Source organism: Necator americanus, chromosome V (genome assembly GCF_031761385.1).
Source record: "Necator americanus strain Aroian chromosome V, whole genome shotgun sequence".
NCBI lineage: Eukaryota > Metazoa > Nematoda > Chromadorea > Rhabditida > Ancylostomatidae > Necator > Necator americanus.
In genome coordinates, this window is record NC_087375.1 from 35,966,666 (window position 1) to 35,983,117 (window position 16,452).

The 16,452-nt window shown below is 38.1% G+C and overlaps 2 protein-coding genes across 4 annotated transcripts; one reads left to right on the top strand and one right to left on the bottom strand.

Moving 5' to 3' along the window:
* Positions 1–2,447: 2,447 nt before the first annotated feature.
* On the top strand, positions 2,448–4,020 carry RB195_016236 (uncharacterized protein; the record flags this gene model as incomplete). Its single annotated transcript, XM_013435553.2, has 4 exons — positions 2,448–2,465; positions 2,581–2,664; positions 3,655–3,778; positions 3,905–4,020. 4 exons carry the CDS (start codon positions 2,448–2,450, stop codon positions 4,018–4,020), a joined length of 342 nt encoding a protein of 113 aa, XP_013291007.2.
* An 875-nt stretch (positions 4,021–4,895) lies between these two features.
* Positions 4,896–15,454, bottom strand: RB195_016237 (uncharacterized protein; the record flags this gene model as incomplete). 3 transcript variants are annotated; one of them, XM_064207299.1, is made up of 22 exons in its annotated part: positions 4,896–5,029; positions 5,774–5,910; positions 6,344–6,483; positions 6,608–6,673; positions 6,736–6,839; positions 6,970–7,045; positions 7,220–7,315; positions 7,401–7,477; positions 8,244–8,389; positions 8,606–8,718; positions 8,828–8,932; positions 9,309–9,392; positions 9,450–9,533; positions 9,589–9,687; positions 9,748–9,868; positions 10,473–10,603; positions 10,738–10,890; positions 12,121–12,207; positions 12,272–12,460; positions 13,359–13,457; positions 13,561–13,596; positions 15,317–15,454. In XM_064207299.1, the coding sequence occupies 22 exons, from the start codon at positions 15,452–15,454 to the stop codon at positions 4,896–4,898; spliced, it is 2,415 nt and encodes an 804-aa protein (XP_064063178.1). The 3 variants fall into 3 exon arrangements, with proteins under 3 accessions (XP_064063178.1, XP_064063179.1, XP_064063180.1); XM_064207298.1 differs by having other exon boundaries at positions 12,073–12,207; XM_064207297.1 differs by lacking the exons at positions 13,561–13,596; positions 15,317–15,454 and having other exon boundaries at positions 13,359–13,430.
* Positions 15,455–16,452: the final 998 nt, after the last annotated feature.

Genomic DNA, 16,452 nt, shown 5'->3' on the forward strand with positions numbered 1-16,452 from the left:
ACATCTCATCTCATACATCCTTTACTCATTTTATATCCTAAATTTATGGATATTCCGTCGCTTATGACCGCCTAGCGATTTTTCTAGTAAAAGATAGAAGGTAAAGGATATTCCTTCCTGTTTTTTTTATGTCCTTTCCCGTGAAATTTAGAAGGTATCCAGTGTTTATCCTCAAAATTCACTGCTACTACGATCTAGTTTTTAAATCCACATCGTTTTCAACGCTTACCAGTACGGATGATGATTGTTTTCATGGCGCTTATAGCGAGGTGATGTCTTTTCACCTTTTTCTCAAAAAGGAATATGATTTAAAAAAAAATCACCTTCATCCTAAAAATAGCACCAGTGAAGGTGATTAAATTTTCTCTGATCCGAAAAAAAATCGGAATCGGAATGATATGCCACCATTATAGAGAAGAGAACAGTCATAAAATCTTTATGACTCTAATAATACCATAGACAGTAAGAAGATTTCGTTGCAGGAACCAGTCTAAGCACTTTTTTAAAATTTTCTTAAAATTCTCCTTGCGTCTGAGATCTAGCTCTGTAAGCCTAACGGTTCAAAGTCGAGCGAATAAATCTAGCTCGAGTTGATTTCCAGAAAAATTTTAAGCAATTCCTAATGAATTTATCCTGTTCCCAATGTTTCCTTACAGTATCCTATTCCATTGCTGCAAAAATCAACGTTTAAAAGAACAAGAACGTTCACATCCTAGAGTTTGACTTAAAACCACATCGTTAAGCTTGGAAACCGGTTCCATGAGACTAGACATATAAATTATGGTCACGTTCCAAATCGTAAAAGAAAATTAAAGCTGTAAAAAGTCGTTTGAAAATCCTTAATGGACGAGTTAGCATCGTCGAATTTGCACTTTTGCACTTTTCTTTCTCGAATATTCCACAGATTTAAAAACGATCTCCCTGCGATGGCTCACCATTTCTACCACTAATCTGATTAGGAAAGCGTTAAAATCATCAAAAAGTAGAGTATTAGCTACTCGTCATCTACTTCAGGATAAAAAAAAAACGCACATCGTAAAAATGTGACTATTTATTTACTTATTTATTTCTTCTCCTTACTATTTTTATTTTTTACAGCTGTAAATCAAATTGTAATAATTTATTGCAGCAGCGATAGCGGTAAGAGGTGATAATGTTCTATGAAGCCCCATTTCTATGAGAAACAAAAATAGAGGATTTTTTGACATTTACATAAGTACATTTTGATGGGACCTGCTTAGACAAGAATAAGTCTATTTTCTAATCATTTTCACCTTTTACGGAGCGAATTCCCCAGCCAGAAAAACAATTCTTTCGTATTAGACGGTTTTCTTCTTCTTTTTTTTTGTTGAATTGAGTCCAAAAAACACTTACTTTTCTCTAGAAATGAAAATAACAAAATTTCTTGTGCCCGAACCGTATTGCCTATCAGCTGAAGTTATACACCTTTCTGTGGTTTGAAGTTCTACTCGATGAATGTTCAGGAATTTTATCAAGTTATCATTTTACTTCTTTTTTATCCTTTTCTTTTTCTTTTTATTTTTGCGCCAAGCATCTATGGAAGCGATCAGAAATACATTTATGTATAATATATGATACATATTGATTTCATATTCCTGGATTTCTGAGGCGAATTTTCTGAGGGCGCCAATCTTTCACTAAATTTTGGGTGTAATTTTTAACAATAAAAAATTCAACTTAATTTTACTGCCTGATGCTACAACAGAAATCATACTGTGGTCTTGTGTTTTCACGATCGAAAATAAAGTCCAGAAGTCTCTGGCGTATCCATCCACTTTAAATGCACCAATCCTTCTTACTGTAATTCGAATAAAATACATATACAATTATAAAAGACCTGCTTGGGTAAACCACTGCATCAAAATAGTGTTTTTATCCTCCCAGACCCTCCCCCTCCCCAGATGAGTCTGGTACCACTTTACTGATTCATTCTTCTCTCCGGAAGGGATATAAAGGCCCCGATCAAAAAAAGAAGGGAGAGAATTCTGTACAGCTTCAAAAAAGTAAAAATAAAAAATAAACAAAAATAAATGTTTTTGATGTTGTAGTTAGAAATCAGTGCATCTTCAGAATTGTTCACTTTCTGTGGTTTGGTTTACTGACCTTGGATGACCTTAGCTGCAAAAAGAAATGAAATGGAAATGTTGAATTCCTGGAAATTGTACTTAGTCGAGAACATTCTTATCAATTAAATTCATAAAATTCGAGTTTCTTCTGCACAACGCTGCTGCTCCTATCCTATCCAACTTGCTACAGTGCAACAATTTTCGTAGCAGTATTGTTCGTGGATGGATTCGTGGCTGGCTGAAACCTGCTAACGTTAATTTGGCGCAAAAACCAACCACCACAGTCCGCAGCAATCCAGTCCCCCCACAACGGATGAGTTCGCTCTAATTTTACAGCAGCAGGTTCATCCGACTTGGCGTATGTGTTCTTTCATCCCGGTAGTTCCACACATTTTCACTCACATCCCTTTCACTCGTCGACTCCTACGATTTTCACGTGCACTTCCTTTCTAGTAAAATTTATATCATAATCGCGATAATATTTACATTTCAGGATATGCAAACGAGGATAATTTACGTACTATCGCTCTACATTACAGTAATGGTCGCCGTTACTGAAAAACCTGAATTCCCCACGGTAAGTGGAATGCGATTACTAATCGTTTCTTACTATTTTGTGATGATTCACAAGAATCGATTCAAAATTCCATTTGTTCCCCGTCGATAAGTTTTTGTGCTTTACGACGACGTATAGTCATGTGGATCTATCTATTTGACAAACTGCGCGATCGCTGTAAACAACAAAAATTCGAAAATTTCTTTCCTTCATCAAAAAAGACCAGATCTCGTATGAAACGGTAGTCGATTGTACGCAAAAATGAAAAGACTAAACTCTGAACAATGATTAATTTAAGTTGATGCTGACGTTTTGGAAGACGAGACGAAACGAGAAGGCTCGAAACTAACTTGACGATTAATAAATATCAAGTAATAAGTAAAAAAAATATATATAAAAGAGAAGATAAAATAACAAGTAGTAGATCAAAAGGATGCTAAAAATCGTGAACCTAACAGAATTTATACCCTGGTACATTTTTATGAGAGAGAATCCTGAGAAAGAATGGCACACATAAGAACTTATGCAACTGCCATGCCAACTTTATTGCCCCATCAGCCGCAACTCGTCTGCACATGCGGCAGAATGTAGTCGAGTTTTTGTAGACGACGACTTTAAGCTCGTTGCAGTTGCGTAGGTGGCTTCGCTCCGCACCTTGCTGGCATCACTTATCGCTGCGATAGGTCCCATTTCGGTCCCAATCGCTACCTTCACCGCACCGCTTGGAGAGCAGCCTCTCGGGGAGCTGTACTGAGCTTCACGTCGTTTTAACACGACTCTCCCATCAACAATAAAAATTTGCACTTTAAATTTGTATTTCAAATAAAATATTCAAATAAAGTGAGTAAGTGCTAAGATCACATTTCCTCCATAATTTATTGGTCACTTATTCCAATCGTAATTGTTCGCTAACAGCATAAAGAGTGATTTTCACCATTAGCGGAATCGTACGGAGGAGCGGAGCGCTGTCGTTTCTAGGAATGTGCCCCTACTAATGTGATCCTATTTCAGAATGAACTTTGCGATTTGTACAAAACAAAATGCGAAACAAAGCTAAAGAAGAGCAACTGTGAGGAACGGAAAGAGGAATGTCTAAAATATGCGGATAACGGTTTGAAAGTAACGTGGAATTTTTGTAAGTTTGTTTTCCATAGACTTCTAATATATATTTCCTATCAACAGCTGTATCTGTAGCTGTTCCCATTGTTTTCATCCTTTCGTGAACTTCTACTCTGTTCACGTGAAAATATCTTTGTTTCAGGCATGTTTTTAAACAATGACAATGAGAAAACCTGTCGTGAACGTGCCAATATCGATTACGAGATAATAAAGAATGTTGTGATGAACGACACCTTTAAATATGACTTTGCTAAATAAGTTAGCAATGGGTTTTGTGTATTAAATCCACTATGTTTTGTGTATATCCTGAAATGGTGCTTCTAATAAAGTGTGTTCTTCTCTTGCTGAATTGTGATCAAATCAGCCCTGATCAATAATAAAAACTTTAGAAAACACGTACAATATTTGAGGGACAAATGAAATAACTATTAGTGTGATGAAAATCTAAAAATCTATAAACAGTACACCATTAGAAATTGAGAATTAAAAAATTTTTCTTGATGTTGTGAATGTATAGTACATAGAAATCATTCGATTAAAAGGACTATGCTGACTCAAGGTGATGTAAAAGAAAGCTAAAACCTACTTAACAACTAAGATCTGCCTTAAAACAAATACACTTCAAACAGAGCAAGCGTACATACATCAAGAAGAGATAGAAATTCCACCGATGATTAAAATGAGTTATAGCGCCACACAATTCCCAGTTATCTAGGAGTATAAGAGAAGCTTACTAGATGCTCTAAAACCTCTATGACTGCCAAAGTTTTAGTACCTATAAATATGGACTTTTCACTTAAAAACTAAGCGTCTAAGCTTTTCCTTAAAAACTCTCAAAGTTCAATACATTTGTGGGGAAGGAGTTTCTCCTGATTCTTAACAGCAAAATTGGGTGAAGAGATGATTCGAACTCTCGGGTCGCACTGTAGCAGAAAGCGGAGCGCTGGGCGAATCATTACACATACAAAGCCCGCAGATAATACAAACCATAATTATTAGCAGAAGAAATAAAATTTGGCAAGTAGACAAAAAAAAAACAAAAGTCAATTACAAAACACTTTCTGAAAGGACAGAGCAAGCAATCACAAAGCATACTTATATTATTATGTAAGTAAACCGTGCCGCGCACCCGTTCACTCCATTTTCTGTTTACTGGATGGAGAGCATGTCGATTTTACAACGAACATTTGCACAAACATCATTGACTGCTCAGCTACTTGCCTGTTTATTTTCGACACATCCACTGTACACGTCATTATAGCCGATTCTGTAAAATAACAGAATAAAATTATTAATCATAAACTATTGCGAGAATCCAAAAAAATGCTACGATGTCACGTTTGAATGGAAATAACAACAAGCGTTCAGTAGAGGCTCTGCCAATGGGAAAAAACTACCATTTTAAAATTCAAACGCAAGCGAGCATGCTGCTATGAGTTAGAAGCTAAAACATTCTTGCAACCCCACTCCCTCGTAAAAACTGATTGTGTCCAAAACAGCCTAAGCTCAACAGCGTTAACGACGTACCTTCCCATAAAAAGACCACAAGATGTTCTCTATCGCTGAGATCGTTAAGTCTTCGCAGAAGAGCTAAATCCAGCTAAACTGGTTTCAACAGCTTTTGCTATAGAACCTCATTTACAGCTCTCAATTGGCACAAAAGAAAGAATAGACTCGAAACATTGAAAGTGGAAGTGAAACGACTATCAGATAAGAGAAAATTCCCTACACGTCCATTTATCTCATTACAGACGCACAGTTCTGAGTTTGTGATATTCATCAATGCTTGAATTTGAGTCAAAAACTCCAGAAATTGCAATAGTCGAAAAAAGATAAGGGAAGGAGAATTACAAGAACCTGCGTTCCGCGCTTTTGTACTCCTGAGAAACTAAAGGACTTAGTTCGCGAGAAAAAAACCATCCTAATGTTTCCTCTTTGCTTTAGTTAATGTGTTTTCGTTATGAAAAAACACAAATCGTTTGATCTTAACAATTTCCTTTTATTAACTCACCAACACCCTTCAACTGGCTCGCTTTATATGGAAGTCGCCAAGCATATAAATAACCATTATGCGTTTCTTTGAATACTGACAACATGGTGAACACTCTCGAAGATTCGGGAGAGTCTCCGACATTTTGTAGACACATTCTGAAAAATAACTCATGAAAATGAATCCTCTGTATGTCCAATACTAATCTTCTATTCCATATAGGCAAAACATTGAGGGAGGAACAGCTCAGCTCGCTTCAAACTGGATATTGGGTTGATGAATAGAATCTTTTCCATATTAAAAAAGAGATTGAATTAAGTTCTCTTCTATTAGACATATAAAATAAAATATAAAAGTAAGTAATAAATATACCGTCAGGTAAAAACTTCGAGAATACTCAATTTTACTTTAAAATATTTCCAGAATCTTTCAAAAATAACTTTAGAAAAAAGCAGAAAAAAAATGGAAGAAAAAGGGAAATTCTTAACTAAACCAAAAAAATAAAACTACTATAAAAACAGAGCTTGTGAAAACTTATTTTCATGTCGAAGATCGAAAGCAATAGTTCATGCCAAACAAGGTAAAACTCACGTAGGATTATTTTGCATGAAGAAGGAAGGCAATTGATAGGTTGGGTACATTTCATACATTTTCTTTCGTATTATATGCGGACATTCAGCAGGCATCAGCGCGTCTTGAGGTGTAAACGCTACGGGCAACATGAAAACTACCTGAAACGATAGAAAGATATATCTGCTTTCCATGAATATTTTCCTCGTAACCTATTCAGGAGCAAATGTACCAAATATTTTGCTATAGGAATGATAGAACTGTACGAGCTGAAATATTACCAACCAAATGATCATTTTCACCCTTAGCTTCTTCGATTACATCTCGCCGCAGAGCCAGCTTGATTTTTCGCTGAAAAAAAAAACAGCTGGCTTGCAAAAAAAGCTTCTGAAGTGCGTAAACAAAATTATTACCAATTCTTGTGTTCTCGTGTGTCCAACATCATTTAAACGACCATGAGCTTCGAGAAAACGCATAGAATGTAACAAACTTGCAGCGCAACCAAGTTGGAGTCTTCCTTAAGGAGATAGAAGTAAAGCTGTGCCTTTTTGAAGGAAGAAATAGAGTAGATTTCGTTAAAAGTCAAAGCAATAGATGGGTTCCTTTTTCACCCATAGTTCTCAGATCCAGACAACTAAAAGATATACCTGCACAAATTGCTCGTAACCATGAGGCCATAACTCGTTCCAGTGCCTTCATTCTTAACTGAAGGAATGTACAAACCTGAAAAATGGGAGGTATATTTTGTAACATTACAATTTCGAAGTAGGCATGCCATGAGAAGCGAATTTAATGTTTTTTCCTTTGAAAAATATTTGTAGCAGCAGGTACTGGAGTGAGAACAGCGGCTGAACTTATCATGCAGTAACTATCCTACTTCTGTATGGACTCACAAACCTCAGCATTATCAACGTTGTACAACTCGGATGGAATTTTCGATGCTGATTGTTCTAGCAACGACATGTCAGATCCATACCACATCAACTGTCGAACCTAGAAAAATTCCAGGCTTACGGAATTCAAAAAAAAGGAAGAAATGAAATAAATTAGTATGGATTCCAAAAAAAAACCTACATACCATGAGCACATTGTTTCTCTCAACAAGATAGTGTACTGGTGCTTGTTTTGACTGGTCGAATTCGTTAGTACTAGTACCTGAAGTTTTTTTTTAATTTGAACTCCATAAATATCAGAATGGTTCGGACATAACTTGGGTGGGTGGGTAACAGCGGTGGAAAGTGCAAAGATCACAGAATAAGTAGTTCACTTTGTTAATAATTCTTTCACAAACTTGGAGAAAGAACTTAACTTAATCTGATGATGCTCAAAACACCAAAGAAAAGACTAAAGAGTCAAGAGTAGCGAAATCAAATTATGTTACGTAATAAGGCAATGTCCTGTCATAAAAAAATAGGCTTAGGGGGAACATGTTCTACACCTGCGTTGTTTCTTCTTTCCGAATAGGTTTTGCACTTCATACAAATTTGAAAAAAATGTGGAATAATGAACTATAACTATGAATGAACCATTTAGTAAAGAATGAGAAGTAATCACTAGTAACGACGGAAGTTTATGGAGAAAAGGGGTCATTAACAACGCAGCTGTAGACCATGATCCCCCTAATTCACAAGAAGATATCAACAAGTACTTAGAGAGATTCTTAAGTCCTAATCTTGCAATAAATGTAAAATTTTCCAAAGAAAGAAAAGAAAATGAACTATTGTACTTTTTATTACTCTAAGTGATGTAATAAAATGAAACTAAAAACCTAGTAAAGTCCGTTCAAAAACATAGCAAAGTCCGTTTAAAAAAATGTCTTTCAGGATGTCAATTTGACAAGAAAGAAAGCTGAAGTGAATGAATGCACGAATGCAACTGTCATAAAAATACCAGAAAATGTGCTGCAGCGGGAAATACTCACCATGACTGAGTAAGACATTAAGTTGGCATGGATGCCCACTAATAGCAGCGAAATGTACGGCTTGTTGTTGGGTCACAAACGATCTTTCTGAGATGAGCTGGTGAGCGGCAGATGGTGCCAAACAATGAAGAATAAAATCCATCATCCTTAACACATCAGCAGTTCAACGGTACCAAAACACTGAATTCGTATTCCTTTTCTTCAGCGAATTTCACATTTAAAAGAAAAAAAAGAACAATTTTATCGACTTGAGTTACTTCAGTGAGAAGGAAAGGACTTTAAAAAGTTGTATAGCACAATGTTCCTTCACAATGGGGCCATTGTAAGTAAACATGAAATGAACAAAGAGAATTTACACTTACAAGCATTGTCGGTGGTTATTTAAAAAACATGGTTTTCGTTCGGAGAATTGTGAAGACAAAAACATAATTATATTTGTGTTGTTGGCAGTATTCTTTGTTAAATTCGTAATGCCCTGAAAAAAATGACTAAAAATAATGAATTCCTTCCGACAATCCGACATTTACTGCTGACATCGGAATATGAAAAGGAAACAGTTATATTGAGCATGGAAAGAAAAATACCTGCATCACGAACTCTATCATCGACGTGAGACCAAGAAAATTACAGCGATAATCAACTTTATACCTTCGTAACACATCTCCTATGATCTGCATGCGTCGCCACACCTTAAAATAATCAGTGGGAGGTGACCAATCCAATAACTGCTGTAAACTCCATCGAATTGTCAATTGTCAGTTCGAACATGTCGTTTTAAATTGTCAATAGTTCGTCTGACACTCAAAACGTTTAAAGAAGCCGCAAAATGAGATGTGCATTGTGTATCACGAAGTCACATTCCAGTGGTTGATCATTTCGTAAAAGAACACATTAAAAACGAAAAGCTTGTTTATACGGTCACAAAATAAGAGGTTGGATGGGAAGTCATTTTAGCATCGCTATGAGATCCAGACATAACATCATACAGGGGAAATTTTAAAAAATTGTCGTGTGCACTAGCAAAAAAGAGTCGGTTCAAGATGTTAAGGCAGCAAATCAACATACCTTTCTAACCTGTCCCTTCAGAACAAGCAGCAAAAGTTTCTTCAACCATTTGTTTGAAAAAGGAGAACTGGCCATCGATGCAACCTTCAATAAATTGTTTGCGTTACGAAAGAAAACAATGAAGTAAACTGAGGAACGAACTTGTTCCATGGACTTAGCAACACCTTCCAAAGCGTCCTTAGCAACATAAAGTGTTCCAACATGATTCTGCTCACGTAAATAGGACTAAAACCCAATGAATTAATATATTATGACACTATGAAACACAAGAAGAACTCACATCTTGGTAACTTTCCCGCCAATTCTCTTTCCAAGGTCCTACCAGATCAGAGTAAAAACATGAAGGCTTTGATATTCTTGCACCAACAATCCTCGGGTACTGAATCAACAACAAATAAATTTAACAACCGAAAAACTATGTCCTAAAAAAGAAACGTACGTAGTCATAAACGCCTGTTGCAGCAATACCAAAACCGATGGACGCCTGGAGTTTCACGAGAGGTCCGACATTCCGAGGTGTTTCGACAGAAGAGTTTACGGGTGGAGTGAAATTGCTTGTCCTGGATTAGGCTGGTTTATCGTTCCAAGAACGCTGCTCATATTTATTTCCTATGCGAAACTGCTCTACCTATGACTCACTAACTATTGATACAATGAAAATCCAGTCATCTCAATTGATCCAGTTTTAAAGTACGGAAGCATAACTACCGTTGATCATAAATAAATTACACCGTATGATAAGAAACCAATATTTTACACACAAACATAAATGTCAAAAACATATCCATTAAGGTATAAATAATCTTGAAGGCATTCTCCTAATATTTTAGTGGTGAATAAATTTGCTTTGGAGTATTTCTACTGGAAAATTTACTTCGAATAGTTCGTGGTTTCTGATATCGATCACAACAATCGTTTTCATGCTTTTTTACTTCCCTACAAAACCAATCCAAGTAAAATGTTTACAAAAGAGTACGATGGGCAGTAACAAGTGATTTCATAACCTATTGTCGAACAAATAAAGATTCGTGAAGGGCCATAAATTAGAAATCCCATGTTGGATCAAAATTTCAGTAATCAGCGAGTTTATCCCAGAATTTCCGGAGAAGAATAAACAGTTTAAATCCACTGTCAGCGAAATCAAAATGAAAAGAAAAATCTCACCCGTAATGAACAGGACCAAGTTTATGCTGCCCGCGCCGATTCTCCTTCCTAAGCAAATCTCGAGCAAGTCGTTCTTTTTCACTGGCAAGGATTGCAGCTTGTCTAGACGCTTCTGCCTCCTCTACCCGTTTCTAGAAGCAATATGACAGTTTTCACCAAGCTTAGCTGGTGAATACAGTGAAAAAGAGGACTAAACAGACGATATAAGTACTGCAGTTTAATTTTGACTGATTTAATTTTGAAAAAAAAGGGAAGAGGAGCGAACCTGAATTGCTGCTGCTCGATCACGTTCTTTTTTCTCCAGCTTTTCTCGTTCTTTCCTCTGTTTTTCTGCTCTCTTCCTAGTGTGAATCGCTGGTCTTACAGAGGTGTTTGTCTCACCGTTGACATGTTGCTTGTCGTTAGTCACGTATTCACTCTTAACAAAGCAGCAGTTGCTGTTAACGGACTACCCAATGCTTTTTTCATTAATCTTTACGTTTCGTGGATTTTTCTAAAAAAGATCTTCTGTTTTACGAAAAGAAAACGGAAATTACACATGTTTCACAGAAGAAAAAATCCCAATGACTTAGTGTGGTCAAAAAAATAATATGAAATTAAAGGAATTCCCCGCAGTTTTTACTTTTTGGGACAAAATTTTCTTAAGAAAAAAGTAGGTCTTGGACGATAATGGCACTAACGGAACTCCTAAGCAGTATTCCTACATTTTCTGTGGGAAGATACATCAAAAGGGGACGGATCAAAAGTAGTACATTCCCTTGGAGTAAAAATTGGCTACTAGGTAGAAAACGGTGCGATATCGTTGCGATATCACCCCGAAACCCCAGTAGCAGGTTCGTTACTAGATGAATTGCAATTGGGACGTCTCTCTTCTCTCAAACTAATATAATTCCTAAGATTCTACCAAATAATAGAAGACAGAAAGTTGCTTTGAAGAATTTCAGGTTATGAGAAATCGCAAGAGAAAATCTTGGGACGGAGAATAGGCCACGATCGCAGAAACATGAGTTTGTCATTAGAGCGCGCTCATCACATGTGTATTTGTTACTTTTATGGTTTTAAAATGAGTGGGTTACAGCCAACGAACAACATTTTCGTGGGGAATTCAGAATATTGTACGTGGTACTTATCTAAAATTGCAGAAGAAACAATCTTAGGTGGTTTTAGTGTCATAACGTTTGTCGTTACTTTCTCAAAATGATATGAGCACCGCTTATTGTCCAAAGGCCAGCAGAGAACAGCTGCACTGAACTAATACTTTTGTTGTTTCCTCACTAGAGATATCTTAGCGATCGCATCATTGCGCCATGGTTCTTAGTCACCTTCTATCGACATCTTCATCGCATATGACTAAGAACTATTTTGAATGACATCGCTAACAGGCGAGCTCGTGACTGTTTTTCTTTATCAGGTCCCTGATTATGAGTTGAACTCTCTGTCAGGTCCTGTTTGTCAGGGATTTCTTTTTTTCCCATTCTATCGCCTTAAACCTCAAGGAATACATATGATAAGAAATAGAACAAAGTTTTAAGTGAACATTAATCCGTTACACCTGTTTTTTTATTTCCATGAAGCGTTGCAAATATTCTTAAAACCTCACTTTGAAAAGAACATCACGGACTTTCACACCCTCCATGAAAATACTCACTCCAACATCATCAGCTATGCTTCTGAAACCGTGACGACGGCGACATTCTTCAGCAGGAGATGTATTAGTGCGAATCGCTCGACGATACTGAAGATATCGTTGAAATATGAAAGGAAATTGGTAACAAATTTCACTGAAGCACGAAGGACACCTGGTCGAAGCCGTCTTTCGCGTTCTCATCGCCGGTACTGTTGCATAAGTTCTCGGCAGGTACTGTCATTGTTCCTTTTGACTCACACAACGCTCCTAACAAACCAGCAGCTTCTTCACTGTCAACGCTACTGCTATTCGAAGAGGCCGATGTTGAGAACGTTGATGAATCCGTGAGCGAGTTTCGTCGCTGCAATGAGAAAAAAAGTAGAGTACATAATCACAGAACTCACTCGTGGTTACAGAAACAAGTAACTACTTAAACCATCGAGGAAAAGGTGAGCATGGTGCGAATATGGAAACAATCAAGTAAACAAGAACTCCCTGATCCCCAATCACACTCCCGCTGCATTACAGTACAAAATTCAAGAGGGATACAGGACTTTTACTAAATGAGTCAGCACGCATTTAAGTTTGTTTGTATTAAAGCAAAACCCAAGCGGAGGAACTGAAGTGAAGACCAGCCTCCCGATCAGAAGAAAAAAGAGGCGGCTATCAGAAACAGGACAAGAAAATATGTGAATGATTGCAAGAATGCAGAAGTGGGGATAGCCTGACCTCAAATAACTTGGAAATAACATTTTCTGAAGAGCTATTTTGATTAAGACTACCGATATAAGCTGTTTGCAGGTTAAATTTGAAATAAAAACCCTTAAAATAAACCATCACCAGAATTCCAGGCACCATACGTGTGGATTTTGCATTTGCTTCACAGAATGACCTCGACGATGTCAAGGTTCTGGATGCTCCAGAAATTACCCATCGAGTAAATATCGAGTAGTAGGCGCGTGACTGATCAAAGTTTATTGCTTGTAAAAAAGTTAAAAATAGTCGAAATCTCTCCGGAACGCTATCAAAATCATTCAGACACTCCCTTATAGTGAAAATGTAAGACGGTTTTCTGGGAAGTCAGGCAATTTCCAACACTATTATAAAATGAAAAGAAGTACCCCGCGCCTATCAAAATCCTAACATCCAGTGGACCCATAAAACCAGTGGCAAGAGGAAATTTCTCGGAAGACATCAACGACGATATGATAGTAGGTAAGAATGAAAATAAGCAAATAAAACATGGAAAAAATATCCACCTTGTCAGTTTTCTGAACCTTGTCGTTTTCCTTCGAGTCCGGCTTCTTCCCTTTACTTGGCTCAGGTAACATGACGGTTGAATAACTACCCAAATCGAACTGAAAGTACAATCAATCGATAACTCATTACTGAAACAGGGGAAAAAAAGAACAAGGAAGAAAGGATCACAAACTGAAAATCACATGAAGCAAATCTTATTACATCGCAGTGGCTGGAGGAAAACTCGTCCACTGCTCGCTAGCCCCACCCACAATGTCCGTGCAGCTACGTTGCATGGGCAACGTTTGTGCGCGTCATCCGCGTGATTTCCTTCCTTAATTTTATTTTATTGTGCTCAAAAAAGGTTTTCATAGTAAAAAATTAAGTGGAGAAGTGATTTTCTCGACTTCTTACTTTTTTTTGGGACAATTAATCCTCCTGGAATATGCCAGAAATCGGAGACAGTCATGTTCGTTCTTTTTTTCCGCTCACTTTGAATTTGATTTAAATAAACTGTTCGCGAATTAGTTTTTGCTTATTTAATCATTGGAAAAGTTCCTACATTAATTTCGAAGATTTAATTAGGCAATATTTAGCTTTTCTTTATAAGAATAGTTAATTTTTATCACGTGTAGTAGTAATAATAGTTCATTTAGTTTTTTTTATTTCATTTGATTGTAAAATTAAGAATTAAAGAACTTAGAATTATAACGAATGTGGTTCTTGATGCGATTTCAGCCTTCATATGGGAAAATTGTGACGAAATAAAAATTCCATTTGTTGAACACAATGGATCAATAATGGTGCAAGTGCACGGACACAGTTACAGAATAAACTTTTCTCAGAATCAAACAAAAATGTTGAAACGCAAGAAACGAACGGTGTTTACAATTTTCACACGGAAATCGCACTTTCTGAACGCAAGAAACTGTCCAGGCTCTCGGAGGAGGAGGAGAAGAAGCGCTAGGATTTGTCGGTTGTCGTAAAATTGATACATATATTCGCCAAGTGGAAATGAATTGCATATAGGGTGTTTATCAACTCATGGATTGCTCGATTTACTCGATTCGATGGCGCTGTGTGCCTCGAGGGGAGGGGGGAAGGGAGAGGGGGCCGGAAAGGTCAGGTTTACGGTTTTTTTTTCCTGAAAACGAAAGCTGTTGCGCGGAAAAATTGCTGGTGATAGCCAAGCTTCGGCTGTTTTTTTCTTCCCGTAATCTATCCTATTTTACTATAGCGTTCATGCAGATTCAGCTTTCACGGAAACCGTAACCCTGAACCTTGCCCCGTCCCCCGATCATGGATGCGATAGTCGGAGCCGGTGGTCCGATCCCATTCACTTTTGGGCGGTTGATCCGGCTCCTCACTATCGCACCTATGGGGCCGATTTGATTGCTTAAGCAGACACAAGAACAACAGGTGGAACTAGAAAGTAAAACCAGAATATCAGAAAGAGTCAGTGAGTGCGGAAATCCCATTGTTTCTGGACTTCCTCCTCTAGAATTCGCTCTTCTTCATAACATCTGACTCCCCGTTGGTTACGTTCGGTTCAGACTTGTGGAGCAAGCGATTCTGCGCGAAATCGAGCGGTGGGACCCTCGTTTAATTCCGCATCCGCAATGATAACCAGCCACTACTCAGAAATTTCTCACAAAAGTACGGAATGTTTCATTCGCACTATCCACACGTGTGGCCAGCCTCGTGATCCCTGTTTTAGCCCGGTTATTTCTGGCATATTTTTATCCATGTGGACTACAAGGAATCTTTGAAGATACATTAGCGTTGACTGTAACTGTTTGTGGGTGGGAAGGCAGCGCATCACGAAAGTGACGTAGTTGGGAAGCCCTTAGAAACATATATAGTTGGGGTGTAGCTAAAGAATATGCGTGTGTGTCCTTGCTCAATTCCCTATAATCATCCCGAAAAAAAGGCGTGGGAAACTGCTTTTGTTCGTACGACGTACGTCAGAACGCCCCACCCCTTGTGCACGCATCGCATCATCGTAGCGAGCGGTCGATAGATTCAATGTTTCCTCAGTCTCAGTTCCGTGGAAAGGCCATGAATAGGCTGCAAAGGAACGGGAGGATGTAGGACATTGACGCGTTCTAACGTACATCGTAGGGAGAAACGTTACCTACGCTGTTTTTCAGGACGATTAGGAAGGATTGAGCGTGGCCACGCTCGGAATCGTAATCCACAACCTGAACTATGTACTGTTCACAGAGGATCCTACACCATCACTTTCGTGATACGCTGCCTTTAACCCGGGACCTTGGAAAAGTGGCCTCTGGAAAAGAGTTTAGAGCAGGAAACTTCCCAGTGAAGTAGAAAAGCCACAATACAAAATCCTTATCAACATCCTTTGCTGTTAACTGTAGGATACCATCGACTAACAGTCTCAATAGTGTTAGAGATAGGGCTGAGCGTTACTTTTCCATACGCAGTGTAGCTTTCCACTACATAGTCAGAATTCGACAAAAATTCTAAGAAAGTACCTGGAAGGCAAACAACTGCACATCGTTCTACCGCGTATAATCTAATCATTTTACTTTTTTCCACTCCTATTTCGTTCTACGACTTCATTTGGCTTCCCGACTTCTTGAAGGCAGTGTATCACGATTTTAGCCTTGTGCAGAAACGAGAGGGAAAGCCTAGAGTTCGGATTGAAGATTATGGAAACCACTGTGGAACAAAAACGTGATTAAATTGTAACTGCATTGTCTACTTGTTGGCTGAGGTTTTACATAGACTCTCTTTTTAGAGGCATCCCACCACGAACCTGGCTTAGTATGGATTTTTGGGATGGTTCCGCTCATCTCTCCCTGCATCACTGTAAACAGACGGCTTCGGAATGCGGTTCCTTACGACGTCCTCTATGGCAAAGCTCCACCCTCACGCCCCGCCCCCGCCTGCAATTCGTCGAAAATCCATTCGGACGCTCCGATAGGTAATTCATTTCATTCGGCGAATCGCAGGCGTGGGCGGTACGAAATGGTGGCGCATTGCAACTGACGACGTCGCAAGAAACAGCGTTCCTGTATTCATAATTTACGATTCGATATAGGTATACTCCAAGGGAAATCCATACCACACTAGATTTGTGGAGTGATGCCT